The 16,065-nt window shown below is 37.5% G+C and overlaps 1 protein-coding gene across 14 annotated transcripts in view; it reads right to left on the bottom strand.

Moving 5' to 3' along the window:
* Positions 1-16,065, bottom strand: part of PAK3 (p21 (RAC1) activated kinase 3) — a 327,862-nt gene that overhangs the window by 140,612 nt on the left and 171,185 nt on the right. For 12 of the 14 annotated variants that reach the window (XM_062184453.1, XM_062184446.1, XM_062184447.1 and 9 more), the window contains one exon: positions 2,233-2,434. In XM_062184453.1, coding sequence (XP_062040437.1) covers positions 2,233-2,407 — 175 coding nt within the window. In that variant the 5' untranslated portion in view covers positions 2,408-2,434. Of the gene's footprint in view, positions 1-2,232; positions 2,435-8,955; positions 8,981-9,607; positions 9,759-16,065 lie in introns of those variants that run through there. The other 2 variants (XM_062184450.1, XM_062184456.1) reach the window with 2 other exon arrangements.

Below are 16,065 nucleotides of genomic sequence, written 5' to 3'. Positions count from 1 at the left end.
TAAACATACCAAGTTTTGCTACTTTCTTAGGGAGATTTTAATCTCCTAAAAATTTACTTCTATTGCTAACAGCTGCATTTGCCTCTAGTCCCATAGCCAACTACATGCCTTCATTGTCACTTATGATAATCACTTTTGGGATACTGGAAGCTTTCCAAGGATCATCTTCTAGCAGTACCACTTCAGCTGCATTGTTGACTATAGGTTTAGATTCAACTTTGGTCAATGATTGCTCCTGCTATAAATGTTCATCTTCATCCATAAGCTCTTCTTAATCCAAGGATTCATTGACTTTTGGAGGGATTGTTGAAAGATTTACATCATCTCTAGCCAAATCTTTGCTCAGGTTGCATTAACAATGGACTCTGATAAAATATCTAATGTCTGTTTTATTAAGAATATATAGCATTAATTATGGTATAGGAATTTCACATACAGGGATCTTCTGACAGAGAAACTTTTACAAGATTTTGAACAACAAAGTTTCATATTAGTTTAGAATACATCTTCTTGAATGGCTGATCGAACATTGATCTTAAGGCTTGAAGGATCTGAGATATGTTATCTTGTTATATAAACAACCTTTACATTAGGAAGCACATTGGCAAACGCAACAAACATACTATGAAGAACCAGTAGGATTATGAAATCAAGATTTTTTTCTTTTCCAGTCTTGTTTTTTTTTTTCCAAAAAACACCATTCAAATTATTCTCTGAGGAAGAGTCATCCAGACTTTTCTGTTTGCATACCAGCACAGTGGAAACTTCACTCATTTTTCCCCTAAGCAAACTTGGGCATAGTTTTCTGTAGATCAGCTATGGTCTCCTGAAGTATTGACACAAAACAGACTTGTCATGCTCTCTGTTCTGGCTGATCTGTGTCAGCATCAGTTAGATCTTGGTATTCAAAAGGTGAAGTAGGGTTATTTATGGGCTTTCAAAGCATGGTGGCCTCAATAGCAACAAAGACTTATGCAGGAACATAATCTTCATCTTCAATCCCTTTCTACAGCTGTAATGGATACAACACAGGAGCTGAAGGAGTAGTCATTTCTTTGGCATCACTATCACATAAGACTTGATCTCCAGGTCATGGCACACCACATATTCTCAACTTCACCACTATGTGCAGCAATTATTTTTCTATATCCCCTTCCATATCTGCCAACAAGTCAAAGTTCATTTTGTACAGTCATAGCTGCTTCACTATTCTTCTGTCTTCAATCCAGAGGTTTAACATTATTTCCATCTTTTCTATCCTTGCGTCAAGACAGACAAAGCATATTTTAAGTGACATCAATGTACAAGAGGCAATACTGGCTCTGAGAAGAGTTTCTGCCTTCATTATGGTACAAATTGTGTGTCCACAAACACCATGTAAGTGACTTACAAGCCTACTGGTTTTCCCTTGAAGAAGCTGATGGACAATGTCCTTTTTCTCTTCTAGAGACATCAAACTTTTTCCTCTTTGGCAACTTTCTGTGGTGCCTGTGTCCTTTTATTTCCTTCCTCTCAAAAGCCACAACTATAGAAATTATTTTTAGCTTCATATTAATTAATGCAACTTGACAATTACTTACTAGAAATTTCATATCCCTAAGTAATCAGAGTGTGAGTATGATATCTAAGCAACAAATGTGATCATTCAAGGATAAATGATAATATGTTGCTGTGATACTCAGTGCACATGGAGCTGATTGTATAGGGGACAAATGATAGATGAATGAGAGAGGGAAACAAATGACTCAGATGTTTTATCCCACTTTGTTATATAGTTTGAGACAATATTGTGGCAATTTGGACTGACTCCCGTACACTCAATTCAAAGTCTTTAGTTACCCGGAAAGTATACATAAGTAAACCCACCTATTCTCAAATTTCCAGAAATAATTTACAATTAAGAAGGGATTTTTGTAGAATCTACCCTAATGTAGCAGAAAGAAAGACACTGTGTATATATTCCAGACATTATTGGTGGTATGACCTCCCTTGGATTAAAAATATGGATTCAGTTTTATGTGAAACACAAACACAGCAGAAGTGTATTTTCTGTTAGTCAACAGTAAATTAATCAGACATCAGTGTCTGACAAAATGCAACCTCTGATAATGCAGGTGTAAAGGTCAGGCAGGCCCCAAACAGCCAATGTTCAAGAAATGATTACCCAAGAAAGAAAGTGACAATGAAAGAATAAATTAGCCCCTTTGCAATGCCCGGCCACTGATACTTTACTTTTATCCCCTCCTCCTGGGAAGATAGAGCGAAGCCTGGCTTTCTTATTCTTCTCTTCAGGGGCCATGGGAAGCGGCTTGGAGCTGTGGTTGAGTGCTGAAGAATCCCGGTTGTTGCTATTCATCCTCAGTGGGGGAGCTGGGGGTTTCTCTTCATTATCCAAACCGTCAGACATTTTCTGTTACAGCCGATTTCACAGCTCCTAAAGCAGAAGAGGAGAACATAAGAGTTAAGGACTGAGAGGCCTAAAACATTCCAGTAAATATAGGGTTTTTAACATATTCATAACAAAAGCATTGGCCTCAAGATTGCTCAGGTTTTCTGTGGATCATTTTGGGACTTTCTCTTCTGGAGACCAAAGAAGTGGCTTCCACAAAGACCAACAATGCAATTTTCAAAAGAGGAAAATGAAGGCAATAATTTATGGCTGCTGCATATATACACAGAGACACACAAAGGCCTTTGATTTTCCCACAACGAAACTCTATTTTCTGCTGTCTTTTAGCTGAGCAGGCCTTTAACAAATTATTTGCAATCTTTCTTCTTTAAAAATTCCATCCTGCTGATCATAATGCTCAGGTGGCATAAACTCCTCAAAGTCCAGAACTGACATATGTATGGCCATAGATTTTTGATAGCCCACAACAATGACTTTTTAGCCACTTTAACATCGGGATGTCCTTGGCATCTATTTCTTCTGTGTGTTCACCTGATTCACACAATGAACTCATTCCATGGTTTCTATGCTAATAAACTTAGAAACTATATCGTAGCTCTGGCAGTTTCAGCAGAGTTGGAGTGTACTGTTAGGGCAAACAATGCTCCTCATTGTCTCCCAAGCAAGTAGACAACAAAGGTGGGCCAAATTCTACCATGAGCAAAGAGAGCTCAGAAGAGAACCTCGCGTCTGAACAGATATAACATAAATTTACTCCCTGTCATAATTTATGCCCTGCAAGAGCAAACAACAAGGGAGTTAACAAAGGTAATCAACCAGGTTGCAAGATTCAGTCAGGGTTTTAGAAACTTATTTGCTCTCAACTCCATTATTCCTGTGTCCATGTCTGAATGCATTCAGGTCTCATTACACTGGGAATATAAAGTGAACTGGGAAAACATGTTCACCCAAAGAAATGCGTCTGTTTCCAGGTGTTTCCCTACTCTATTCCAAGTCCTTCCATTAGGACCTGACACTTGGCAGCACAAGTCAGGGGTTAAGAACACTTCCAAGTGAACCTCCAATTTAAATATGCAGAAAATCAAATCCATTTTAACAAAATCTCTGTAAATTTATCAAGTATTACCTGACACTAATTTATGGGTATAATAACTCTCTGAAAATGATAGCATATAGTTTTATTCCAAAAACATTTAGTATAAACAAAGGTAAGCCCAATAACAATAACAAAATCAGGAGTCTCCTTATTAATGCTTGTAATGAGAAAGCATGTAGCATGATATTTGGCCCTTTAGTAGTTACAACATACTTATTATTTTCAGTAATAAATGCTAAGTTACATCATATTATGTGGAGAATTTTTAAATATTGCTATGTTCTAAATTCTCTCAAATATAGTCTATAATTATTCAAGAATAAGATAGTATTAATATCTTCTCCACAGGTACAGCTGATTGTCGACCAACAATGACTCGCTTGATGTTGATTTGTACATGAGATCCTTTTTTTTTTTGCCTAAGTCTTATGGCTTGCATTATCTTAAATGAGGTAAGACCCACTCTGTATTTATTCAGTAATTATGATAGTGAAAATACTCAGTAACATATGTTTTGTTGTCGCCACCCCCAACAATTTGATATGCCTCATATTTCCCAATATAGATGAAACTACAGCATGAGATACAAAGGAAAAAACAACTGGGATGTCAAGGATACTCCCTGTATCAGTAAATATTTTAGCTAGAATATCAATTCTTTTTTGCATTTTGATTTTTGGTCCTTTTAAATTCATTGGTTCCCTAAAAGATAAGTGAGTTTAAAACTGACTTCAGAAGGTGGATATTAAGGCACAGTGGAGTTAACCTGCCATTTGGGACATCTGCATCCCATATCAGAGTGCCAGTTGGAGTCCTGGCTCCTCTATTGCCAATACAGCTTCCTTGTAATGTGTCCTGAGAGGCAGCAGATGATGGTTCTAGTGCTCGGATCCCTGTGGGAAATCTGGATGGAGTTCCTGGTTCCTGGCTTTGACCTGGCGCAGCCCTGGCTGTTGTGAGCACTTGGGGAGTAAACCAGTGGTTATAAGACTGATACATATTCTCTCTCTCTCTCTCTGCCTTTCAAGTAAATGAAAATAAAAAATAAAACTGACATCACCAATGGTATTACTCTGCATTGGACAGGTTCATGGTTTCCACTTAGTCTCTGAGAATAATTTACCACCAAAAATAAGGCAATAGTTTATTTGACTGTCCCCAATATGAGGTAATTATTACATTAATTTCAGATATGCAAAATTTAGTTTGGGAAAAATAAAATTTGGAAGTTATTGCAAAAGAACTGAATATTTCAATAGATATACCTAGAAAACAAATTTCTTCAGGATGTCTCACAGGGAGAAAGGGTCACCATTTTCTAGATGATATGTATTTCATGATGACATATTACTTACCTTGAGATGACAGAAGTCAGAGAAACATGCATGACCTCCTTAAATCAAAGCTGACCTTGAATAATAAGGCAGAAGTCTGGGACAGACAGGGTTCTAGTGCAACTATATAATATAAAAGGCTGTGCTCCTTTGTTCTTGATAAACAGGTGTGGCTAACACAGAGTGGCCTTTTTGTTCCTAATTACTCTCACTGATCAGGGAAGTAAGTAAATGTCTTGCTTCTTTTCAGGCTGCCTGATTATGCTGACCTTGTTTGACCACATATATATTAAACTGAAAAGAAAGGGCCTCATAGGGTACAAGTTGCACACTATTCCATATTGCACTAGACATCCCTGACCACAGTTTCAACAAAACATATTCACTGTAGTCAGCATCACAGCATTCTGCAAAGGACCTAGTTTATATGGTATACCTTTCCACTGCTCCTCAAACTGGAATTATTTTAACTCCTTTCAACTCATCAGCTGATCATAAAAAGAGTTGTAATAAACCTTTTATAATATAGAAATGAAATAGAAGAACCTATGTCCAGTTCCATACAGAGAAATAATCTCTTTCCCTAGACATTTCAATTTTTGTTTTGTTTGAATTATCCTGATATTACTTTAGTTTTGCAATATCCTTTAGAAGGCCTAATCAATAATCATCTTGTAAATATGATTTGGTGACAAAAGAAGAATCTGCAGGGAGTTTTTATTATCTTAACCCACCTCCAAACCACACTTTTAAATCAGTGGAGAAAAGTTAGTGGTCTACAAGGAAGGCTTGCTGTTAATATTTGCTTCCCAAGCAGACAGTATCTCCTACTATTCCACAAATTTAGAACGAAATGGTGTTCTCTTATGTTATATTTGTAAACAATGCCAATTTACCAAGCCAGATCCTCCCCTGAGAGTTTTCTACCAAGGATACTATTAATGGATTGCTGGTTCAATCTGCCTATGATGTCATTATTTCCAAGATCTTGACAGAGATTTTGGGTGATTGTGGGCTCTATTTCAAGAATTGTACAAAAACACCATTATTTGCTAGGAACACAACAACAACAACAAAAACCCTGCTTATCTTCAAAGTTTAACTGTTGTCATTCACTTTTTCAACAGAAAGGAAATTTACAAGTGAGTTGCACATTGGATTTAGTCACAGTCCAGTTGTTTCTCATTGAGAACACGGGCCTTAGCATCATAGAGAAACAGTTAACTATAATAGACATCCAGCAACAGTTTATATCTGTTCACAGGTTGATTTCACACTTAGCTACTATTTTTTTCAGAGATAATTCAAATGGCTTCTGTGGAAGGTGTATGTTTTAGATTAAGTTCTTGAGACTTATTATGGTTTACCAATGTTCTGTAGTTACAGTTGAAATTCATCAGTAATAAAGGAGACAGAAAGAAAGAGAGAAGGGAAAGGAAGAGAGAGAAAGGAAGGGACGGAAGATGGAATGCATTATACTCTTAGAGTTGTATCTATGAACTATGTTGAATCTGTTAAAAATAAATTAAAAATAAATAAATAAATTAGAGAAATAACCCTTGTTTCATGGTCATTGAGTCAGGACCACTCCCCCCCATCTCCAAGTATTATCTCCTTTCTCGTTCTTTTCTCTTTTTCTATCTCCTTTTCTCCCCCTCTTCCCTTGCAGTGCCAAGAGTTAGGGCACATACACACAGGAGGATACAAGAACATACACACACAGCCCTTTGTCCACTTGCTTTTTGACTCACTGCTTTACTGCAAAGTGTTTTAGAAGAACAGCATTATAAAGATGTGTGGCAATTGCAGATTAAATGATTAGGAATTATATACAATTATTACCATTCCCTCATTTCTCTAGAAATACATTCTCTTAATTATTGCAGTGTCAAAACCAGCGAATGCTCACTAGGTTTTTTTTTTAAAGCCACCAAATTGCATGGATCCAGAATGAAGGGGAAAGATGGGTAATCAACATACTGTAGCTAATGTGACCAAAATCCATACTATGGCATATGTATTGAATTGGATGCGACCAAAAAAATGCCAATTGTGCCCATTTGCCATGGGCACTCTAACCAGGTATGTGAAGGGCAACAATCCAGAAATACTGGTCCTACAACTTGCAAGGCCATCTATTAAGCCATGGCAATTGAAATAAACATTTTGATCAGATCCAATACCACCAGACACATACAGAAATGACCATGTCTGTGTTATTCTGTTTGCCTTCAAAATCTAAATAGCTATTTATTTGCATATTTCTTCCAATGAAAAACAAATATTGCCCTCATTTCAGAAAAAAAGCCCAAACCAGCAGATTCATAGTCATGATCTAATGAACCCAGAGACACAATAAAATCACCAGCCATACAAGGCCATCAACATAAACTAGTGAGTGTGGCAATATTGTTTAATATCCTTTTCATATCAAACTAAAGGATCTAACAAAGGATTAAGAACAACCCTAAGAGAAACCTCTAGGTTGAACTTCCTAAGGTTTCTGATATACAAACATGGAGAAAGCTTGAGCTTATGGGATGACGGCCTCACAGAAATAATCTTATCCATGTACATATGAAAGAAGACATACTTTAGGACCTCAAAAGCATAGTAAACTAGTAAAAGAACTCTCACTATGTTAAAACATGACAGTATTTTCAATTTTTAAAATCAAGAAATCCTTTATAATGACAATTAGCTTTATAGATAAAGAAGAATCGAACTTTTAATGATAGTCAGTATTCAATTAACATAGACTTAAGGGATGTTTCCTTGGAAATGCTGTCAAACAGAACTTTGCTTTGTCTATGAGGATGAAGTTGCCACGTTTACTATCAGAGTGAAGTGAACACTGAATTATCCTTTAGTGTTGAGAAAAAAGATCCTGGTGTTACATCTGCTGGCTTTTTCCTAGGCTCCCTTGTAACAATTGCTAGCTGAGCTTTCAGCTTTAGATTTGACTGGGAAACAAAACTATTTTTGCTAACTAGCCTATGCTCACCCTAAACCAGCTTTATCTCGGATGCACATATTAGTAAATGAACAAAACAGCTCACTTATAACCAAAAATGCAAGAATGTGTAGTAGACTTTTCCTTGATTGCTGAGAGAGAGAGAGAGAGAGAGAGAGAGAGCGAGAGCATCTAGCTTTCCATAAAGGGGACAATGTCCTATGATTTTAAACCAATTCATTGTTTCACAAAACTTACATCTGAAGATTTCTAGTTAATTTTCAGACATTAATTCCCATAATATGCTAAGATGCCAAAGAGGCAGGAGAATGAGACAAGTTTGGGTCTCCCTGCACCTATGATCCTTCACTGCCATTCCCAGACTAGGTAGACACAGGAAAGTCTAACCACAACAATATCCAGCTAGATGAGCCCTACTTGGCATTTTCATCACCTTGCCTCAAGTTGTACACAGTCATTATGCATACTATTCCTCTCACCAGATCACAAACTTCTTGAGGGTGAGTTCCCCTTAGTTACAACTGTGTTCTTTCATTTTATCTAGTACAGGGTCTTGTTCCCAAAGGACATTACAAACACTTATGAGGCAATAAAATGGAACCCTAGGCATTAGACACATTCATTGCAGTTATAAGTAGGTTCATCATAATGTCGAATAAGCCTATAGGTCTATTTGTAGCAGACCTGAGTCAAGAAAGTATGTTTGGAAATAGTGGCACTAGTCTAACTGCCAAGCAAATGGGCATCGTTTAGAAACCAGCTAACAACTGATTACAAACACCTCATTTTTAAACACACAACTTTGTAATAAATATATAAAGAACTGCCATGTTATGCTCCTATTTGAGCCTGACATAAATATTGCAAAGAAAGTAGTATCACCCACATTTCTCACATGAGGAATACACAGATCACAGAAGTTGAGTCACTTGCCCAGTGTCACAGAACAAGTATAATAACCAGGACTAGAACCTCTTAAACTCTTGACAATTTCCTTCCCATGACACATTACATCAATACAAGGTATATTCAAGTAAACCTATAAACTCACATACACTCTTCATATATATTCATATTCTTCCAAAATATTCATATAACAGGTCTACATTTTCATTTCAATCTACTTCAGGATAGTACTTACTGATTTCAATTGCTTTTCCAGTCCAGAGACCCAAGGTTAGGAGATTTACTGACAAAACTCCATCAGGTTTTGTTGTACCAATTCTTAGACGGCCTTGTTTTGGAGCTTGCCTCTTCTGGGGCACTCACCAAGGGAACTCTGCTATCAGAGATAGGGGTGTGCTGTTTCAGAGAGCCTTGCCAGGGAGATACCATTACAATGTGTAATGGAGGGAAGCCATTTCTAAGATCATTTGATCAGGAGGAGCTGAGCTACTTGTTAGGCAGATTTGCAAAAGCAGCTGGACAAGCAAGGGAGGCACTAGCTCTTTTTACAGCCACCCAGTTTCAATCTTAGATCATGCAAGAGATAGCTGACTGCTGACATATATACAAGCACACATACACAGAATACATTCATGTTCTCTCTCATACATACAAGAAAATGAGGTTGATTCAGCTCTACTCCTGTTCTCTGCTAACATTTTTATGAGTAACTGTCATTGTTTTCAGCAGGAACTGAACATTAATTGAGTCTAACAATCCAGTAGATTATATCTGCAAATTTTAATGTCAGGCTGCAAATAAGCAAATTGATAGGTGTATCCCAGCATCCAGACCTCATATACTGCATATGTTACAAGGGACAAATAGTCCATTTTCAAATGACTTACATTTCTAAATGTATGCAGTACCATACTTCATTCTTCATTGTGTGTGTTGCATGAGTCAAGGCCAAGAAAATGCTAATCACTATCTTGATGTGTATTTACAGACTGATGCACTATTACAGGTTTCAGCTTTCCATTTACATTATGGATGATTCTACAAAGAGAAAATAAGATGCATAAAGAACAAAGGTAGAAATATTTTAAGCATAAAACATAGAAGTAATTACCTTAAAAGAAGATGCCTCAAAGAAATGAGTGAGAAAAAGAAAAGAGAAACAGGACCTAGTAATAAAATATACCCTAGTTCTCAAACACTGAATGCAACATCCTTGGAAACATTCAAATGGAACAAATTTGATGTAGACTATCTACCCAAGTGAGCAAGATATGGTAAACCAATGTCTTTAGTCTCTGGAGTTCCAGTTTCTTTTACTATGCATGGATGATAATTATATACTTCCTTGATTCAGCTCAGTGAAAGATGCACAAATATCATTTGGGAGCTATGGTTAAGGAAAGGGAAATATCATCTATAAAAGAAGGCTTCCCTCAAGTAGTGAAGGAAGAATAGAGATGTGATACAACACACTTTTCATCTAGTCTACTTCACAAATGGTTGCAGATTGTTTACAATTGTAAACAGTTGTTTACAGCCTTAGTTGTAAAAATTCCCCATCTCTGATTCCCCACCCAAAACAAATGTTTTGCCTTAAAGCAAACTTCCCATGGGTAGAAAAACATAGCATATAAACCCAAAGCAATTCCTCTAGAAACCAAGAGCCTTATCAAAAGATGGCCTCACAGTTGAGTATGTTGACTTCCCCCATGGCCATGGCTTTCTTGGTTCAAGCTTACACAAGCTCTTCATTTGCAGTCTGATGGATGCACCAAGTAGTTTGGTCCCCTTGCTGCCTATTACTTTGCTTGGTACAGAAGCCACTGTCTGCTTGAAGAAGAGATGATTCTTCATTGGTTCATGCTAGAACAGATTCATATACCAACTCATGATCAGCATTCCTTCTCCAGTGCTCACTCTACATACAAGGTGAAGACTGCTATGTGCCTAAGTGCTGCCATGGCCATAGGAAGCCCCAAAGCTTAGATTATGGAGAGTATCCCAGACCTCTGAAGATATGACACTCTGAATGGTAAGCTGCAGAAAATGCAGAAGCAATATTTGGTGCAAGAAGCTGGAGTCAGCAGGCCTGAGGGTGAATCAGACAGTACTTCCCAAATTAGTTCTGTGGAGCCTGGACTTAGGTCTACAACACATTGAAAGAATATTGGGGAGATAGAGAGGAGAGAACCTGTGTCGTTGTCATCACCATCATCATCATCATATGTGTGTGTAATATTTTATATATATATATATATATATATAGAGAGAGAGAGAGAGAGAGAGAGAGAGAAATGTTTGTGCAGAAAATTATTTCTCCTTTAAGATTGAGCCAAAGTTCTTTATGTCATAGCACTCTCAATCATTCCAGGCAACCAACAGCTACTTTTATGTACGTTAGCAGATCATCTGGACATTCCCTCTTCTCTTAATAATGAGTGTATTATAGGCTAAACAACTGTTATCAGGAAGGTAACAGAAAAATATCTTACGTCAATCTATCATGGTTCCTCCAGCAAAATATGCCAATTCATCCTTTATCTTGTTGATTTCTGGTTGAATTTCATTTCTAAGTATCCTAAGACTAAAACAGTGACCCTTTGAGGGGTAAGATAGTAACTCCAAGAATGTGATTATTTATTAAGTCTCCTTAAATAACCTATCTGTGCATGCTTTCATTTACTCAAACAACTATACTTGCTGCTGTCTTTGTGCCAGCCACCATGCTGATGGGTGTAGAGAGATGCCAAGCCCTAAGTAAGGTAACAGGCTTGAGCAGTCGGATTCATCTTTGGCTAAATATATATATATATATATATATATATATATATATATATATATATCACATATATAGACAAAAATAAAACTACCAATCAAGTAAAGGTATGTGAATTGCAAAATGAAGAGTACTAGAAAGAAAGCAATTATAGCACCTCAGAGGAGAGTGAGATTCTCTTTAAGTGACTGCTATCTATTATATGAAAAATCGGTGCCAATAATCATACTACTACACATAAGAATGTGCTGGATAGTGTTTGAGAAAACATCACTACCTGACCTCATACCCTCATTCAAAATAATTCTCAACAACATTCATAATCACCAGGTATTGTATCCAGTACAGGTGCATAAAAAGAGCAACAAATAAAGACCAGAAGACCCCTGTCTTCAAAGAGTTCAGAGTCTAGTGAGGAAGGCAGACATGCAGATGTATAATAGAAAGGCAACAAGATACAACACAGGTAAGCATAAATGCTTTGAAGGGTCAGAGCAGAGAGGCTAAGTGAAATTCCCAAAGGGATTTGAGGATATAATACATGAGCAGGGCATGAAGGATAAGTGGGAACTCCCCAGGATTTAAAAGTCAGGATGCAGCAGATTGGTGTAAGATACTATTCAATAGTATATCTGACCCAGGAATACTCCAGGCATGCTACATTACTTTTGGGCCCCTGTTTCTACTGCACCAAGTGAAGTTGGTGCTGTATAAAGATGAGAAGGTATCTCAAACTTCTGGATGAAGGTCACCTGTGCAAGACTTGAAAGAGCTAGAACACTGGCTCCTGGTGAGCTACAGAAAAAAGGATCTGTATGGCCTGACACGAAATATTTGCTAGAACTGTAGCCACAGATGAGTATAACTGATGTCTTTGAGGGAAATGTATTGGAAACATAATATTTGGAAAAATAAATTCTCTTCTTAAGACTGGTTATGCGGTCTTAAATTTGTGGGTTGAATTTTCATTAGTAAGTCTTTGGTAAACTGTAAAGAATGCCTCTAACAAATGAAGAATACCTAATTTCAGCTCCACTTCTGGATTTTTGAGGATCTTGAGGAAATCATTACTCTTTGATAAATTCATTTACTCAACATTTATACCATGTCTATTATGTGACAGACAGGCAGATGTTTTGGAAGAACAGGGGGAAAGGGGTAAGCTAATGCTACTCAGGAGGGTCAGAGAATATGGCACTTGAGCAGGGTATTGAAGGATAAATAGGAGTATGCCAGGTTCTAGGGTGAGAAATAAACAAAGAGTTCCTGCCCTAGAAGAGGCTTTAAAAAATAATAAGTGTCAGCCATGACAGCTTGTGCAAAGATAAGAACAAATTGCCATACAAAGACAAGAGAGATGGACCCCCAATAGACTGAAGGAAGCTGCTATTTGAATTGAATTAGGAAGAACAAGTCAAAAAATCATGGCGAAGCTATGTTTCAAGCACAAGGAATGATGTATATTAAGCTCCAGAGGAGATTAGAGACAAAGAAGAATGATAGAAAAATGAGATCAGTAGAGAAAAATCAAGAAGTCTTCTAGGTTGGGACTGGCATTGTGGCTCAGTGACACCTGCATCCCCCACCAGAGTACAGGTTCTAGTCCCAGCTGCTCTTACTAATGTGCCCGGGAAGGTAGCATATGACAGCCCAAGTACTTGGGCCTCTGCCACTATGTGGGAGACCCAGATGGAGTTCTAGGCTCCTGGCTTCAGCCTGGCCAGCCCCAGCCATTTCAGCTAGTTGGGGAGTGAATCGCCTTTGGAATATCTATTTCTCTGTCTCTCCCTCTCTGTCACTCTGCCCTTCAAATACATAAATAAATCTTTTTTTAAAAAAAAGTCTTCGGTGTCTTTCCACAGTATTGGGTTTCCTCCTGTCTATGTAAAGGGGCTTCAGGGAATGAGATAGCATAGATAGGCTGTGAATTTAAGAACTATTATCTGGGTGACAATGTAGTAGATGTCTAAGGTTGAGATAGGGAATCTTTTTCCCATGGAATGAGATGTTCCAGGTAGCAACATAAAAATAATTTTGAAAAGTGACAGCACTAAGACACTGAGCCAAGGAAGGGAAAGCACATGCAATATGGGAATAGAAAGACTATCCAAGAGGGGCCTCTATTTTGAATATTTGCCAAAGATAGCAGGGATGCTAGGTTTGATTGGAGTAACTGGTATCAGGACCCCTAATGGAATCTAGGTAAAAATAGCTTTCTATTACAAGAGGTTCAGGGGAGTAGTAGGAGAAATGGTTTGGATACACTTTCCTTTGTATTTGGGATGCCTCAGTTTCCATTATTGTGAAAGGTGACTAACCAATTAGCTCACAAAGGTGATGAAAAAAACTGATGAAATTGGTGTGCTGATAACAAGCATGAGTATGTTGGCATCTTCTTGTATGAGCAACCACTGGACAATCAATAATAATTATATTCTCAAAAGAATAAGAATAACTTATTTTAATGTTATGGCCTTTTTAATAACAAATTCATCAAAATTTTTGTACAGACTATACCAACAAATACAATAAAATACCTGCAAATGCACCTCAAATATACTACTTTTCATAATAAACTTGCCTTTTGATGACCTTTGACTTTCCATTAACTTTTTGAGATACTCTCATATTTCTTTTTCTTTAAGATTTATTTTATTTATTTGAAAGGCAGAGTTACAGACATACACACACACACACACACAGAGAGAGAGAGAGAGAGAGAGAGAGAGAGAGAGCTGCTGATTCACTATGGTTGCAATGGCAGGGCATTGGCAAGGCCTAAGATAGGGGCCTGGAACTCCATCCAGGTTTCCTACATGGGTAGAAGGTGCCAAACGACTTGGGCCATCTTCCACTGCTTTCCCAAGCACATTAGCAGGGATCTGGATTGGAAGCAAAGCAGCTGGGACTTACACCATTGCTCTGATATGGAATGCCCACATCATTAAGTGGTGGCTTAACCACTGTACCACATGAGGCTCAAATATATTATTTTGTATAAATCAATATACAAAGATGTGAGGATAGAAACAATGACACACTGGAAATCTCAGTAAAACTTAAATTAGGAATGTCTAGTGGGAAGCCAAACAAACATCTAAGCATTCTGTATTTGAGTGGTATCAATCATTCAGCATGTAATTAATGAAAAGTTGAAGAAAACTTCAATTCATGTGTGATGAAAAGAACCTCTCTAGCTGAATTCATTCCTCTTAATACATAAGGCAAAATTAGACAATATAATTGCAGCAGTCACTCTAACATTCATTTAGCACTATGAAGTTTTTCAGAAGAGAATTGGCCATGTGGGTTGCAGATTTTAATTTGGAGGCCATCCATATGGGAAGATATGCAATTGTCCAGGAAGACTATACAATAAGGGAGAAGAAAAAACCTGTAGGAAACATCAACATCTAGGGGCTGGAAGAGGAAGAAGAACCAGTGCTTTCTGAGAAAGGTGTTCAAAGAGGTGGACCAAATGACTATGATGTCATGCAAACTGAGAGAAGAGTACTTTGTGTTCCAGAGGCCAAAAGTGCTCCTCTCTTCTTGTCCTCCCATTCTTTCCCTAAAGTTGACTAAACTTGATTTCTTGGAATTTTCATAATGGAAGAGAAATGGCAAAGTGGTACTAGAAGTCTGTTGATATGATTCATCAGGTTTTTAAAATTTCCAGATCTGGTCATTTAGTGCTACTGAAGTAGCATGAAGAGAACCACAAAGTTCAAAAAACTCATGGAAAATGTGCATTATGCAAAAATTATGCCTGGATCTCAAAAAACTTTTTGCACTAAAAGAAACTTATTTCATTGCCTGATGAATGTTCTGAAGTACCCTCAATATACCTTAAGAAAGATTTTCCTCTTGGTGGTGAATGGCAGCACTGTGGCTATATATCACTCAGCCCTATTCTCAAGGGTACTCTTATGATATCACATGTGTTGCATTCTTGTGATGTACTAGGCATTGCATATGATACAGAAAATACAGTTCAACTAGTAGATAAACTTTAGAAAGCATTCAGATTTTTTTTACGAGGAGTATGCTTAATTTAAATGGTTCTTATTTGCCCAATGTAGTGTCAAAAGTCTCTGCCAACAAAATGCAAATATTCACTCTGGATTAGTACCTTCTCAGCCTAGCTAATAAGCTGCATGACCCTGGCTACATTACTTGGCCTCTCTGAACCTATTTCTTCATTTGGAAAAGGTGACCTCTTGACAAGAAGGTGGTAAGGATCAAACAATCCACATGTGTGAAATGTGTGGAAGTAATTTATGACATTCTACCAATAGATTTTATTAATACTCCCACAGATTTCACAAGCCAAAACCAAAATCACCATCATCCACTGAGATCTTATCATGTTCTAGGCACTCTGCTAAAAGTTACTAATATACAAGTTCATATATCCTGCATAACTACATGAAGTATTATTACTACTTCCATTCTACAGATGAAGGGGCTGTTGTTCAGAGACAGTCATTTGCCCAAGGTCATCGAGCTAGTAAGTGAAAAACTGCGATTATACAATCCTGTGTCTGTGTGACTCCAAAGCCCACGCTCTTC

This window comes from Lepus europaeus, chromosome X (genome assembly GCF_033115175.1).
Source record: "Lepus europaeus isolate LE1 chromosome X, mLepTim1.pri, whole genome shotgun sequence".
NCBI classification, from domain to species: domain Eukaryota; kingdom Metazoa; phylum Chordata; class Mammalia; order Lagomorpha; family Leporidae; genus Lepus; species Lepus europaeus.
Note: the sequence above shows the minus strand (reverse complement) of the source record. Positions and strands in the feature narration are given on the sequence as shown.